The sequence below is a fragment of the Lampris incognitus genome, chromosome 10 (genome assembly GCF_029633865.1).
Source record: "Lampris incognitus isolate fLamInc1 chromosome 10, fLamInc1.hap2, whole genome shotgun sequence".
Lineage (NCBI taxonomy): Eukaryota > Metazoa > Chordata > Actinopteri > Lampriformes > Lampridae > Lampris > Lampris incognitus.
In genome coordinates this window covers 45,506,189-45,522,611 of record NC_079220.1, presented here as the reverse complement: position 1 = coordinate 45,522,611, position 16,423 = coordinate 45,506,189, and the positions used below count along the sequence as shown (strand labels likewise).

General features: G+C 42.3%; 1 protein-coding gene across 3 annotated transcripts in view; it reads left to right on the top strand.

The window, feature by feature from the left end:
• abcc1 (ATP-binding cassette, sub-family C (CFTR/MRP), member 1) overlaps window positions 1-14,824 on the top strand; it is a 78,366-nt gene extending 63,542 nt beyond the window's left edge. For all 3 annotated transcript variants that reach the window (XM_056287874.1, XM_056287871.1, XM_056287872.1), the window contains 8 exons: window positions 4,577-4,776; window positions 5,252-5,378; window positions 7,113-7,214; window positions 7,507-7,653; window positions 10,238-10,396; window positions 12,298-12,464; window positions 14,270-14,464; window positions 14,716-14,824. In XM_056287874.1, coding sequence (XP_056143849.1) covers window positions 4,577-4,776; window positions 5,252-5,378; window positions 7,113-7,214; window positions 7,507-7,653; window positions 10,238-10,396; window positions 12,298-12,464; window positions 14,270-14,464; window positions 14,716-14,824 — 1,206 coding nt within the window. The remainder of the gene's footprint in view (window positions 1-4,576; window positions 4,777-5,251; window positions 5,379-7,112; window positions 7,215-7,506; window positions 7,654-10,237; window positions 10,397-12,297; window positions 12,465-14,269; window positions 14,465-14,715) is intronic.
• Window positions 14,825-16,423: the final 1,599 nt, after the last annotated feature.

Sequence of the window (16,423 nt, the reverse complement as noted above, 5' to 3'; positions counted from 1 at the left end):
CCTTACGTTCCTTTAGGATGAGTGGCACAAACCAGTATGGCGACTGACGCTAGTGAGTAAAGAGCAGAGAGGAGTTAGACCTCCACTTCATCAGCCTACCCAGGCATTTGTGCCATGTTAAGTCCACGTTTGTTATATATTTGCATGTGCGTCCCTGTAAAAAATCATCTCAAGGAATCCGTCAAGGATCCAACAGCTAAACATCCCCGGGGGCTCAACAACGGCTTAATAATCACTCACCATGGTAACATGTGAGTCGGTGAAAGCCGGTGACTATTTCTTTTTCTCTTTTTGCCTTTTTTCCACTTGACCAAAGCTTTGGGGGTTTGTGGATTTTTGTTTGTGAGTTAACTGAAATGAATTGCAGTTGGGAATACTTCCTTGATTTGAAGTTTTGTTTGTTGGATAACCAGGAAATCCCAAAGTGGAGTATTTTTGTTAAGTGAACTGAACTGAAACAAACAGAGATAACCAGGAAATCCCAAAGTGGAGTATATTTACTTTGCAAACTGAACTGAATTATATGGAACTTTTTTTCTTTCCCTTTTGCTCTAATATAATGTTTGCAAATTGACTGATGGTGTGGTTGGGTTTATTTAAATCGAGTGTTTTATTTCACTGCCTTGCAGTTAATTATAAATTCGTTTGTACTGTAAAAAAATAACCAGGGGTCATGTGTATTCTGAATATATGTATCCTTTGTGGGGTTTGACATTGACTCAGACTGGTTTAAACTTGGTCAAATGCTATACTAGCTAACTACTACCTCAGTGTGTGGCAACTATTGCTGCGCAAAATCATGTGAAAAATAGAAAGGGGGAAAAATAATGTAAGGACATGATCAGTGGACATTAAATCCCAGCATATCAGAGTGGTTAGTTGTCAGCCTGTGGTCTCACACACAAACTCTCGTGTCCCCTGCTCCCTGCAAGTGATTTTTGTTTCAGTTGACATTGTATTGATGGCAGATGTTAGGCCTTGTGGATCTTTTGTTAATCAGTTCATCTGATTGTCATTTCACGATCCATTAAATGTAATCATTCTTTTTGTATGCTTTTGTACAGTTATAATGTTAAAATTTCACTTAGCAGACGCTTTTACCCAAAGCGACGTACATCTGAGAGTTAATACAACACAAGCAAGGATCTAGTCAGGAGACAACAATGCAAGTAAGTGCCAAAACAAACAGGTTCAGGTCCGATAGGATATATAGTTGTCAACAGGCAGTGCACAAAGGCAATGCATAGGGTGCATAGAAGCTTTTTTGTTTTGTTTTGTTTTTTTGTATTTTTATTTATACCATCAAGTATGGAGGTGTTTGTGAAAGAGCTGGGTTTTCAGCTTCTTCTTAAAGATGGAGAGGGACTCAGCGGATTGAATGGAGTTTGGTAACTCGTTCCATCACCGGGGAACTACAGAAGAGAAGACTCTGGCTAGTGACTTAGGGCCCCCTTGTGGCATAAGTGCCAAGGCTTCTTTAATTGGCAGAGTATAGTGAGCAGGACTGAGTGTAGACCTGAATGAGGGAGTTCAGGTAGGCGAGAGCCGTTTTAGTTGCTGTTTTGTAAGCGAGCATCAAGATTTTGAATTTAATGCAGGTAGCAACTGGGGGCCAGTGAAGAGATATGAACAGCGGAGTGACATGTTCTGTTTTGGGTTGGTTGAAGATCAGATGCACCACCGCGTTCTGGATCATTTGCAGAGGTTTGAAAGTGCATGCAGGGAGACCTGCCAGTAGGGAGTTGCAGTAGGCAATATGTGATATTACAAGAGCCTGTACCAGGAGTTGTGCTGCATGCTCAGACAGGTAGGGTCTAATTTTCCTGATGTTGAACAGCGCAAATCGGCATGACTGAGCAATTGAGGCCACATGAACCTTAAAGGTTAGTTGGTCATCAATCATGACCCCCAGGTTTCTGGTAGACTTTGTGGGCATGAGTTGGGTTGATCCGAGCTGGGTATTGATCTGTTGTTGAATGGATGGACTGGCTGGAATGGCAAGGAGCTCAGTCTTAGATAGGTTAATCTGAAGGTGGTGTTCTTTCATCCATGTAGAGGTACTATCAGCACGGCATGACGATATCTGTAACGGGACTGTGAGGTCATCTGGCTGGAATGATAGGAACAGCTGGGTATCATCAGCATAGCAATGGTTTGAGAAACAATGGGAGCGGATGATTGCACCAAGTGAGGTGGTGTATATTGAGAAGAGATGGGGACCATGCACTGACCCTTGGGGCACCCCTGTGGATAAGCCGTGCGGTTTGGACACCTCTCCTGTCCAAGATACTCTAAAAAAGCTTCCTGACAGGTAGAACATGAACCAGCGGAGGGCAGATCCTGAGATATCAAGCTCAGTGAGTGTGGAGAGTAGGATTTTGTGGTTAACTGTGTCAAAGGCAGCTGACAGATCTAGCAGCAATAAAGCTGAGGACTGACCAGCAGTTCTGGCCAAACGCAGTGATTCATTACCAACAGGAGTGCAGTGTCAGTCGAATGACTCCAGCTTAAAATCAGACTGATTCGGATCATACAGATTGTTCTTAGAAAGGAATTCAGAGACTTTGTTAAAAGACCGTGCGCTCAAGTATTTAAGATAGAAGGAGTAGAAGTGAAACCGGTCTGTAGTTTTCAACCTGGGCTAGGTTGAGTGTAGGTTTTTTGAGCAGCAGGGTGACCTGAGCTTGCTTAAATACAGTGGGGAACACACCTATTGTAAGCGAGGAGTTGATGATGTGTGTGACTGCGGGATTAAGTGTGGGGGAAATGGTCTGTAGGAGATTGGATGGTATCAGATCCAGCAGACAGGTAGTGGGACGAAAGTCCAGCAGAAGATTGGAGACTTCCTCCTTGGTCGGGAGAGAATGAGGTGGGTGAGGCATTGTCAGCTGGCAGCAGCAGACTGAGTTGGTCAGGCTCAGAACTGGTTACTGATGACAGAAACCTTATCAGTAAAGTATGAGGCAAACATGTCTGGAGTGAGCAGAGTGGAGGTTGGAGGAGGCAGCGGATTGAGGAGTGAGAATCAAAAAACTTTTTTTTAGCATCAGTGGCACCACAGACCTTGTTCTGATAGTAAGTGGTCTTAGCTGTTTTTAAGCTGGAGGAGAATGATGCTAGAAGATGGTTACAGAAGCTCTCCAACTCCCTACACTTGTATTTTGAGTGTACCAATTCATTTGGCAAAAAAGGCAAAACGCACAATAAACAGTTAAAGGTGAATTTGACTGATAGCCATTTTTTTCTTCCTATTTTCTATAGATATCACAATAATATCATTATTCTGAATTCTTTTGGCTACGACAATCGTGTAGTGAAAATCTAATATTGTGACAGGCCTATACTCACATAAGATGTTTGTTTTCAGGAATGAACACCTCAAGGATTTAATGTAAAAGGGAGAACTTTATGTTAAACCCTTATCAAGGATTGTTGACTCACATCAGGTATACATGCAGACTTAACCTGATCACATACTGATAAAGAAATTACACTGACTTTAGAAATGATTTGCACTTGGCTGTGTTTGTAATATGCAAATCACCATTGCAAAATCTAAACACAGAAAAGTGTTGTGTATTTAGGATAATCTGGTACACAAGACTGCGGCACAGTGGTGCAGTGGTTAGCGCGGTCACCTCACAGCAAGAAGGTCAGTGGTTCGAGCCCCGGGGTAGTCCAAACTTGGGGGGGGGTCGTCCCGGGTTGTCCTCTGTGTGGAGTTTGCACGTTCTCCCCATGTCTGCATGGGTTTTCTCCGGGGGCTCCAGTTTCCTCCCACGATCTAAAGACATATAGGTCAGGTGAATCGGTCATACTAAATTTGCCCCTGAGGGTGTGTGTGTGTGTGTGTGTGTGTGTGTGTGTGTGTGTGTGTGTGTGTGTGTGTGTGTGTGTGTGTGTGTGTGTGTGTGTGTGTGTGTGAGTGAGTGAGTGAGTGAGAGATGGCCTGGCAGCCTGTCCAGGTTGTCTCCCTGCCTGCTACCCAATGACTGCTGGGATAGGCTCCAGTATCCCTGAGAGCAGGATAAGCGGTTCAGATAATGGATGGATGGATGGTACACAAGACCGCTATTAGCCATTAATCTAGTTACTGCAATCTGTTATACAGGAGGGCAAATAGGGATATTCATATTATATTGTTCTGCATTAATGCGTAAATATTAGACAAAAAACACTCGAGAAAATTCTCATACACCTGCTTGAGGACAAGGATTCAGTATCATTTGGATTTCTTTATTTCCAATCTTGGTTGTGATTCCGTTTATCGGACCTGGTTCTCATCAATTCCCAGTTCTGACTCATTTATATTTTTTGAAGACGATGCTAAGATTTTTCAAAAGTAAAAACTATTATCTCAATAAGGTATTGGGGTTTTGGATGAGCTCATCTCTCTATAATATCACACTCAAAGTATTACACCTCAATATTGTCATTCTTTAGAATTCCAATTGTGGTTTTGTTGTAATATAATATAGCAATTATACACGCTCTTTGTTGGGATTCCAGGAATTGCCCTCTCTGGTTGTAAAATAAATGATAAAACATGTCCACTCTCTTTCATGCCCCTCTTCAGCGGTTCTATGTCGCATCATCACGTCAGCTGAAGCGTCTGGAGTCAGTCAGTCGCTCGCCTGTCTACTCCCACTTCAATGAAACCTTATTAGGCACCAGCATCATCCGAGCCTTTGGTGAGCAGGAACGCTTCATTCGTGAGAGTGATAAGCGTGTGGATCACAACCAGAAGGCCTACTACCCCAGTATTGTCGCAAACAGGTAAGCATCTGAACAACTGATTTGCCAGAGGTGCTGTAACTAATTTCAGAAAAAGACAGTTTCATTTATTGTTTCCAACCTGAATCATATCAACGCCCATAACCCCAAATCTAAACTTTTGCTAGTAGTACCCATTGCAGTGAGGAATACTAACAATGAATAAAGGACATTTTTTTTCAGTCAGCTGTGTTAATTATATATATATATATATATATATATATATATATATATATATATATATATATATATATATATATATATATATACATATATATACATACACACACACACATATATACACACACACACACATATATATATTGATTGGTTGATTGGTTGATTGATTGATTGATTGATTGATTGATTGATTGATTGATTGATTGATTGATTGATTGATTGAATAGCTAGGGTTCCTTTCAAGATGGCCTGCCAACTTTTTGGGAAAACTTTTTATTATGTGTGTTCCAATGTATAGGTGGCTGGCGGTGCGACTCGAGTTTGTTGGAAACTGCATTGTGTCATTTGCTGCTTTGTTTGCTGTTATGGCCAGAGAGAACCTTAGTCCTGGCATCATGGGACTGTCTATTTCCTATGCCCTGCAGGTGAATGCTCAATCAACACACACACACACACACCACCAGGGTTAGTCTTGGGAATTAAGTCATTGGCTAGATATCATCTGTCTGCCAATGGTAATTTTGATTCATCATCATATTGCTTACGCTTCGCTGAAGGTCTATTATAGTTAAAGGAAAATGAAATGACTACATTTTGCAGCACTTTTCTAGTCTGAGACCACAAAGTGTTTTAAATGAAATGACTGCATCATATTGCAGTATGGGTGGGCCCCAGTGAGTTTCAAACCCCAAACTTTTGTCAGTATCAGTGCCATGCTCAAGGCATATGCTGCCATAACACTTGGTCTTCTACCAGCTGAGCTATACAAGTCCACCACAAGATGAACTTCTTATTCTATTCTTTGCCCTGTTGGTGGTTGTTTTACACTGTATTCAGATCAAAGTCTTTTTTTCTGCCATGAAATGTTGTTAAATCCTTGGACAACATTCACGCTCAATCACATATTCCCAAAGATGGAGCACATATCGCAAAATACTGCCACTGTAGCGCCAATATGAAGCAAGGCTGCGTATTTGATAGCTACAGAATACAGGGATGGTAATGGGCTGTGAGTAGGCAAATATTTTGTAATTATTTCGGCATTTGCAGCTCTTCTATGCATTCATATCCTTTATATACAACTGATTTTGAACAAATATTACCTTTTGTCTCCTCTGACCTATTGTTTCTTACTGCTGCTCATATTTGAATACATCTAGTGAGATGACTTCACTATTGAGTATTTTTTTTTCGTTGTCCTGTGACGTGATTTTACCTCAAAAACCTGTCACTTGTCAGTGCTTTATATTACATAGCCATTGGAGTCAAGTCAAGTCAGATAGCTTTAAATCACAATTTAGTCCCAGAAGTCTTTGTAATCATAATTACATTCTGTGCAATGGACGCCCTATCATTAGACCCTCGATTCCTCGAGTCTTATTGATACTTGCATCTGGGATCAAATGCATAGTAAAAACTGGCTTCCTCCAGCTAGTTGCCTTTCCTTGATGCCTTTTGAACACATTTCAACATTGGAAGCCATTTGTGCATTTTGAATGTTTTTATCTGATGCTTCCAGTCTATTTCTGGCTGTCACAAAGGCCTACTTTTCCCTACATTTACTCCCAGTGGAGACCATCTTCTTAGTATGTTGGCAAACACACACAGTATTAGAATAACTGCTGTGTGTGTTGTATGACACAGAAAATAAGTAAATATGCTAATGCTCTAATCTTTTTCATTCATAAATTTTGTGGACTCTGAGGTGATCCAGTCAGTTTATTACTTGCTTTGCCAAAATTCTTTAAACTATCTTATCAATATTTATGTGAAAAGCATAAGAATGAAAGTTTGTGAGAACATGTGAAAGTTTTATCACACACATTCCACAAGCACATTATGAAGCCAAATTAAGAGAAAAAAGTAGCCAGAGATGAAAAAGACTCATGCTTTTCTATGGACATTTTTTTTAAATTTTTTTGGTGTTGTTGAACAAGCTCTATTTTGTGTCTTTTCATGCCTTTTGAAACCCTCGTTCCATTCACATTCTTATTTACTGTGTTATTTTAAAGTTAAACTTTTCTTTCGGTATGTGGTCTTCATCTGGCAGCCATTACACAGTGATTGAGCCGATGTTTAGCACTCCTGGAAAATATTGGCATGACTGTTCTGTCACCTTCTTTTACCTGTTTCCTCTTTATGCCCATTTTCCTATGTAGCTGACAGCCTCTCTGACCTGGCTGGTGAGGATGACTTCTGATCTGGAGACCAACATTGTAGCTGTGGAGAAAGTCAAAGAGTACTGTGACACAGAGAAAGAGGTAATAGGACAGGGGTTATGCTTTTCATTGTTGGATAGAGACTGGAGATGTGCTACTGGCTGTGTTTTGACATCAAAATCCATATGGAATAAGCAGTGCACCACCAAACCATGTCCCAATCTGTGTCACCCCTTTTGAGTTTGAATCCAACAGTGTACATGTAGTGTTTACTGGCTGTATCTCCTTTGCTCTGTTGCAAATTCTGGTGCTTTTCTCCCATTACCTGTAGTACCTGTGTTTATGTGTAAGTGGATCGTGTTGTAATGCATATGGGTATCCTCTGACCACCCAGGCAGAGTGGAAACATGAGTCGTCCACCCTTCCTCAAGGGTGGCCAACAGCTGGCTTCATCGAGGTTCGAAATTTTGGCCTTCGCTACCGACAAGACCAGGACCTGGCCATCCGCAACATCAGTGCCACCATCCAGGGAGGGGAGAAGGTATTGTGTTATTGTACTTGTGAGAATTAGACTGAATTCTGAACATAACTGATGATTTTGTGAGTAAGTGAAGAATTGCTGGTTCCCTTGCCTTTGACAAATGGACAATTTTAGGGGGTAACACTTTAAATTACAGGCCATTCAACACAGAAATAACCAAGTAACCAAAAACTTACAAGCTAACAAGAAAATAGAAAGAAATAGGAACAAGAAAAACAGAAACAATAGGAATAAAAGATAAAATAAGAAATAGAAATAAGAACAAAATATATCAACAATCATGGTGCACATAACACCCCAACTATACTGTACTACCACAGCACACAACAAGCAGCATGAACAAAATCCGACAGGGCCAGTCCAATGACCATTAACTCCGAGTATCTTGACAGTCTGAGTCTGAGAGAGGAGTTGTAAAGTTTCATGGCCACAGGCAGGAATGATCTCCTGTGGCGCTCTGGTGCTTTTCAGCAGAATGAGTCTGTTACTAAAAGTAATCCTGTGCCCAACCAGCATGTCATGGAGTGGGTGGGAGACATTGTCCATGATGGCACATAATTTCAACAGCATCTCCCTCTCAGAAACCACCGCCAGAGAATCCAGTTCCACCCCCACAATGTCACCAGCCTTGCGGATCAGTTTATTGAGCCTGTTTGCATCCGCTACCCTCAACCTGCTACCCCAACACACAACAGCAAACAGGAGAGCACTGGCCACCACAGACTCATACCACATCTTAAGCACTGTCTGGCAGATGTTGAAGGACCTCAGCCTCCTCAAAAAGTAGAGACGGCTCTGTCCCTTCTTGGGGAGGGCATCGGTGTTCTTAGCCCAGTCCAGTTTATTGTCTGTATACACCCCCAGGTACTTGTAGTATTCCACAGTGTCCACACTGACCCCCTGGTGTCATGTCCCTCCTCAGATCAACAACCAGCTCCTTTGTCTAAGTCACATTAAGCTGCAGATGGTTACGCTCACACCATGTGACAGAGTTTCCCATCACAGCCCTGTACTCAGCCTCCTCGTCTTTACTGATGAGTAAAGTAGATGTAATTTAACAATGATGAATGGTGCTTACTGAGTAATATTAATAAAACAGGCTTTTCTATATCTCTATCTTGTTTCCTTGTCATAATGTGCTGTTAAAAATCATCTAAATCAAACACACAAGTCAATTTTATTTGTTTTGCCAGTTATTACAAATTTGCCTCAGAGGACTTTACAGCAATACAACATCCTGTCCTTAAACCCTTGCACCGGATAAGGAACAACTCCCTAAAGAAAAAAAAACTGTTTGGGATAAGTTCACAAATCACATTGTACCAAACATAAGAATCTTGAGTCCTTTATATCACAGGGATAGATGGTAATTATCTGTTAAACTTGAATATAAGGTGAATATTGATTGCGGCTCTATCTTCACTATGGTTATGTTACTCAGCACCACAAATATTTCCGAAAAAATACTCCCTATGCTGAAGTCATTACAGGAATATTTACTTATTCCTTGAGTGTATGAGAAACCTTTATTTATTTATATAGTGCTTTTCTTAACAGTGTTACAAAGTGCTTTACAAAAGAAATAAAACCAGACAAGGCAAAAATGAGAGTAAGACCAAAGCACAGAAGCAAAGAAAAATTAACAATAAATGAATAAGAACAAATAAATAGGAACAAAATAAAAACAGTGGGCGTCCAGGTAGCGTAGCGGCCTATTCCGTTGCCTACCAACATAGGAATCGCCAGTTCGAGTCCCCATATTACCACCAGCTTGGTCGGGCGTCCCTACAGACACAATTGGACGTGTCTGCGAGAGGGAAGCTGGATGTTTCCTGGTCGCTGCACTAGCACCTCCTCTGGTTTGGGGTGCCTTTTTAGGGGGGAGGGGGAACTGGGGGGAATAGAGTAATCCTCCCATGTGCTACGTCCCCCTCGCCATACTCCTCAGTGTCAGGTGAAAAGAAGCAGCTGGCGACTCCACATGTATTAGAGGAGTAGTCTGCAGCCCTCCCCTGACCGGCAGAGGGGGTGGAGCAGAGATTGGGACAGCTGGGAAGAGTGGGGGTAATTGGCCAAGTACAATTGGAGAGAAAAAAAAAGAGGGGGGGTCAGAACTGTTTTTAGGAGCAAGACTGTTTAAGGCTTTAAAAGTGAGCAATAAAATTTTAAAATCAATTTGAAATCTAAAAAGGGAACCAGTGTATGGAGGCAAGCACAGGAGTGACGTGATTATGCCTCTTTGTCCCGGTAATGAGTCGAGCAGCAGTGTTTTGTACCAACTGCAGACAGTGGAGGGAGCATTGCATAATCAAGCCGAGAATAGATAAAAGCATGTACAACTTTTATAGATCATTTTGATAAATGATCTATAAAAGTTAGAGATGACATTTAGAGATGATATTAAGCTGCAGAAAACATGACTGAACATGTTTGATTTGATTATCAACTGAGGTTAGCCTCGAATATTACCCCTAGATTCCCAACTTCAAGCCATGCACCCATTAACTGCATGTAAATTCACCTAATTTTCATTGCTCAAGACTCTGTTCAAACCTTTACATTTGAAATGATCCTGTTACACTAGGTGGGCATCGTAGGGCGTACAGGAGCAGGAAAGTCATCCCTGACACTGGGACTGTTCCGAATTATTGAGGCAGCCGAGGGCCACATCTTCATTGATAGTGTTGACATTGCTCAGCTGGGCCTGCATGAGCTCCGCTCCAGAATCACCATCATACCACAGGTTAGTACACTTAAAACAGTCACTGGAAAGCAAAGCTAGCAATCTGCCACTATTCCCATTTGTCTTCAGGATCATCCCAACCACACACCACACCAATAAAATTTCAGCAGTCGGTTTACACACACCAATTAAACGTGTTTTTATAAGTTTAATCCACTGTTAATAATTTGCACACATACAGTGCATCCGGAAAGTAGTCACACCCCTTCACTTTTCCCAAGTTTGTTATGTTACAGCCTCATTCCAAAATGGATTAAATTCCTTTTTTTCTCATCAATCTACACACAATACCCCATAATGACAAAGTGAAAAAGCTTTTGTAGAAATTTTTGCAAATTTATTAAAAATAAAAAACTGAAATATTGCATGTACATAAGTATTCACACCCTTTACTCAGTACTTGGTTGAGGCACCCTTGGCAGTGATTACAGCCTCAAGTCTTCTTGGGTATGAAGCTACAAGCTTGGCACACCTATATTTTGGGTATTTCTCCCATTCTTCTCTGCAGATCCTCTCGAGCTCTGTAAGGTTAGATGGGGAGCGTTGCTGCACAGCTGTTTTCAGGTCTTTCCAGAGATGTTCAATGGGGTTCAAGTCTGGGCTCTGGCTGTGCCACTCAAGGACAGTCACAGACTTGTCCCGAAGCCACTCCTTCGTTGTCTTGGCTGTGTGCTTAGGGTCATTGTCATGTTGAAAGGTAAACCTTCGCCCCAGTCTGAGGTCCTGAGTGCTCTGGAGCAGGTTTTCATCAAGGATCTCTCTGTACTTTGCTCCATTCATCTTTCCCTCAATCCTGACTAGTCTCCCTGTTCCTGCCGCTGAAGAACATCCCCACAGCATGATGCTGCCACCACCATGCTTCACTGTAGGGATGGTATTAGCAAGGTGATGAGAGGTGCCTGGTTTCCTCCAGACGTGACGTTTGGCATTCAGGCCAAAGAGTTCAATCTTGGTTTCATCAGACCAGAGAATCTTGTTTCTCGTCGTCTGAGAGTCCTTTAGGTGCTTTCTGGCAAACTCCAAGCGGGCTGTCATGTACCTTTTACTGAGCAGAGGTTTCCGTCTGGCCACTCTACAATAAAGGCCTGATTGGTGGAGTGCTGCAGAGATAGTTGTCCTTCTGGAAGGTTCTCCCATCTCCACAGAGGAATGCTGGAGCTCTGTCAGAGTGACCATCGGGTTCTTGGTCACCTCCCTGACCGAGGCCCTTCTCCCCCGATTGCTCAGTTTGGCTGGGCGGCCAGCTCTAGAGGAGTCCTGGTGGATCCAAATTTCTTCCATTTACGAATGATGGAGACCATTGTGTTCTTCGGGACCCTCAAAGCTGTAGAAATTTTTTTGTACCCTTCCCCAGATCTGTGCCTCGATACAATCCTGTCTCAGAGGTCCATAGACAATTCCTTTGACTTCATGGCTTGGTTTCTGCTCTGACATGCACTGTCAACAGTGGGACCTTATATAGACAGGTGTGTGCCTTTCCAAATCATGTCCAATCAATTGAATTTACTACGGGTGGACTCCAGTCAAGATGTAGAAACATCTCAAGGATGATCAGTGGAAACAGGATGAACCTGAGCTCAATTTTGAGTGTCATAGCAAAGGGTGTGAATACTTATGTACATGCAATATTTCAGTTTTTTTATTTTTAATAAATTTGCAAAACTTTCTACAAAACCTTTTTCACTTTGTCATTATGGGGTATTGTGTGTAGATTGATGAGAAAACAAAGGAATTTAATCCATTTTGGAATAAGGCTGTAACATAACAAAATATGGGGAAAGTGAAGGGGTGTGAATACTTTCCGGATGCACTGTAAGTTTGTTTCATGGATGCAGACAAACACACACACACACACACACACACACACACACAGCCATTATTTACCCTCTTTGTATTCCCAGGACCCAGTGCTGTTTTCAGGCTCCCTGAGGATGAACTTGGACCCATTTGACAGCTACTCTGACGAGGAGGTGTGGAAAGTTCTGGAACTGGCCCATCTCAAGAACTTTGTGTCAGGTCTGCCAGACAAGCTCAACCACGAGTGTTCAGAAGGAGGAGAAAACCTCAGGTACTTCACCACACATACAGCTTATAGGAACCATATCTCACCATACATTCAGCTTCTAGGAACTTATAACTCACCATGGATTCAGCTTCTAGGAACTATACCCCTCCATACATAAGCCCTACAGGAACTATATCTCAATATACATGCAACTAATAGGAGACATATTTCCCCATTTGTATAACCTGAGGGAACCATTGCTCACCATACATAAGGTGATATAGGAAACATATATCATATACACCGATCAGCCAAAACATTAAAACCACTGAATAACATTGATTATCTCATTACAATGGCACCTTTCAAGGGGTGGGACATATTAGGCAGCAAGTGAACAGACAGTTCTTGAAGTTGATGTGTTGGAAGCAGGCAAAATGAGCAAGTGTAAGGATCTGAGCGACTTTGACAAGGGCCAAATTGTGACGGCTAGACGACTGGATCAGAGCATCTCCAAAACGGCAGGTCTTGTGGGGTGTTCCCAGTATGCAATGCAGTGGTTAGTACCTACCAGAAGTGGTCCAAGGAAGGACAATCGGTGAACCGGCAACAGGGTCATTGGCATCCAAGTCTGACTGATGCACATGGGGACGAAGGCTAGCCTGTCTGGTCTGATCCCACAGAAGAGCTACTGTAGCTCAAATTGCTGAAATAATGCTGGCTATGATAGACAGGTGTCAGGACACACAGTGCATCGCAACTTGCTGCGTATGGGGCTGCATAGCCGCAAACTGGTCAGAGTGCCCATGACGACCCCTGTCCACCACCGAAAGTGCTTACAATGGGCACGTGAGTGTCAGAACTGGATGGTGGAGCAGTGGAAAAAGGTTGCCTGGTCTGATGAATCATGTTTCCTTTTACATCATGTGGACGGCTGGGTACACGTGTGCCGTTTACCTGGGGAAGAGTTGGCACCAGGATGCACAATGAGAAGGAGGCAAGATGGCAGAGGCAGAGTGATGGTCTGTGCAATGTTCTGCTGGGAAACCTTGGGTCCTGGCATTCATGCTGATGTTACTTTGACAAGTACCACCTACCTAAACATTGTTAAAGACCAAGTACACCCCTTCATGGCAATGGTATTCCCTGATGGCAGGGGCCTCTTTCAGCTGGATAATGCACCCTGCCATATTGCAAAAATTGTTCAGGAATGGTTTGAGGAAGAGTTCAAGGTGTTGCCTTGGCCTCCAAATTCTCTAGATCTCAATCCAATCAAGCATCTGTGGGATGTGCTTGAAAAGCAAGTCCGATCCATGGAGGCCGGACCTCGCAACTTGCAGGACTTAAAGGATCTGCTGCTAACGTCTTGGTGCCAGATACCAGAGGACACCTTCAGAGGTCTTGTGGAGTCTATGCCTCGAAGGGTCAGAGCTGTTTTGGCGGCATGAGGGGGACCTACATGATATTAGGCAGGTGGTTTCAAAGTTTTGGCTGATCAGTGTATATTGCTTATAGGAACCATACATAAAGCCCACAGAAACTGCACTAAATTTGACCTTTATATGGAACAAATAACTGTACATTAACTTGCATACAGCCTATAGAAACTATATTTTGGTATACTGCTCTCCAGCAAGCTACGTCCTAACTGTACATAGAGTAACATAGAGTAGCAGTACATAAATCTGGCTACACATTGGTGATATTGTTCGTGTACACTATGTAAGACCTGACAAACACAGGCCTGGGTAGGAATGTTTGTGACATTTCTCAAGCTTATATTAAGGTGTAAACATGTTACACTTTAACATCCACAGTTAAGCTTTTATATTTGTCATTTTCACCTTCCCTTCTGTTTGTCTGTCTAGTCTGGGTCAGCGTCAGTTGGTATGCCTAGCCAGAGCTCTCCTGAGGAAGACGAAGATTCTCGTTCTAGATGAAGCCACAGCAGCTGTTGATCTGGAGACAGACAACCTGATCCAATCCACCATCCGCACCCAGTTTGAGGATTGCACTGTCCTAACCATCGCCCATCGCCTCAACACAATCATGGACTACACCAGGTAAGACACAAATACAATGTTATATGGTCATACTGCTTTTGTCTTTCATTGGTCATTTTGCTTCTTGCATTTTATTCATCAGAGGATTATTCAGTCAAGTATGTCAGAGGTCTTATTTTTCTGTTAAGCACTTAAAACTTCCATACTAGGGAAAAGTTGTGTTTCTAAAAGCATTATTCAAATTAAGTTTAAACTTGGTAGTTAGGATAGTAGTACCACCAGCATCTAATCTTTGTGCCCCTTCCCCCCAGGGTACTGGTGTTAGACAAAGGAGAGATGGCTGAGTTTGATTCCCCCTCTAATCTCATTGCTCAAAGAGGAATCTTCTACAAGATGGCCAAAGACTCTGGGCTGGCGTAAACAAGGAGGGCAGAGGTTTAGCCTCAGCATCCTCAGCATCTCTCTACTCCCACAACATACCACTTCCCTTTTTCCTCTCAGCTCTTTCAGCTCCCCTCTATGGAGGCCTTGTGTTGAAGAGAAAGAGAGTAAAAACTGATGGGAGAGTTTGAATGTCTTGACGGCAAGACGACAAATGAATTGGCTGGGATAAGGGTTTTGTCTCCAGCATCTCTCTACTTCCCCAACATACCACTAACGTTCATCCTCTCAGCTCTTTCAGCTCCTCCCTATGGAGGCGTTGTGTTGAAGGGAAAGAGAGTAAAAACTGATGGGAGAGTTTGAATGTCTTGGTGGCAAGACTGCAAATGAATTGGCTGGAATAAGGGTTTTGTCTCCAACTTCCACCTGACACTTCAATCTTCTGCCCACCCACCCACCCACGCCCTGAGCAAGGGCCTCCAATCTACTGCTGCTGTACCAGTTCATGTTCAGGTTTCTCAAAATGTTCATGCACATCATTTCCTATGTGACACTGTTTGGTTGTTTGGACCTCTGCAGTTGTTGCACCTGGATACAAGTACTCTATAAAATGATATTTGAGCTAAGGAGATGTATTTAGGTTACTATTTATTTTGACAGTACAGTTATTTGTATAGTATAGCTACACACACGCACATAATTTTTTTTTTCTTTGCCAGATACTGGCATTCCTAGCAGGGGCAGACAAGCCCTTCCCAGTAAAGACAGGCTTTTTTAAAATCTCCTGGTTGTGGCCTCTAATCTTTGGAAGTGGGAACCTGATAAAGACTGCCTTCTGTAGATAAGTTGTATTTGACTCACAATGTGCTACTGAGCCAAACCATCTCTCATCATTGCCAGTCACCGGGGAAATATTTAGCAGTGAGCCAAATTGTGTTTTATTATTAGCCTTTCTTTATCATAAACACATCCTGTGTAGGTTTGGAATATGGAAAAAGATGAGAAAATATTAAACTCTGCGTCTAAAATGTGGTACCATATTCCAAACAGTCACATTGCTTTGCCAGTGTTGCTACAGTACATCATACTGTAGCTTAGTAAAAAAAAAAAAATTATCTTGAAGAAGTGATATTTTGAAATACACTCCATGGAAACCTTGTACCAAGCCAGATGATTCACCAAGCACCAGTTCACTGATATTCTCCGATTCACCCTCTGTTCTCTCTCCAAGTTCTCACAGTTCTGAATGAACTGAAGTCAGATAAGACTGAACATGCAGACATTATACTGCCATGTTAAACTACACTTCATATCAGTGGGTACAGTTACATGCACACAATGCACACTGCCTGCTGTTAACGGGTGATATGTCTGAGTAAAGTGTTTACTAAAGTGAAAGTAAGAAGGTTATCCCTATTACCCAGGTTTACAAGGAATTATTTGCTTTTCAGGATAATTTGTTCGAAGAGGATTTGGACACGTTAATATCTAAATTAGAAATGTCACAGTGTCAAGTCAGTTTGCCACTTTGTTTTTTGGTATTCTTGTTTTGCATTGATTTTTGTATAGCTTACCTTGAGATGAGCTATACTATTAGCGGGTCTGGAAGGACCGTGATATGCTTACACAGTAGTTGAC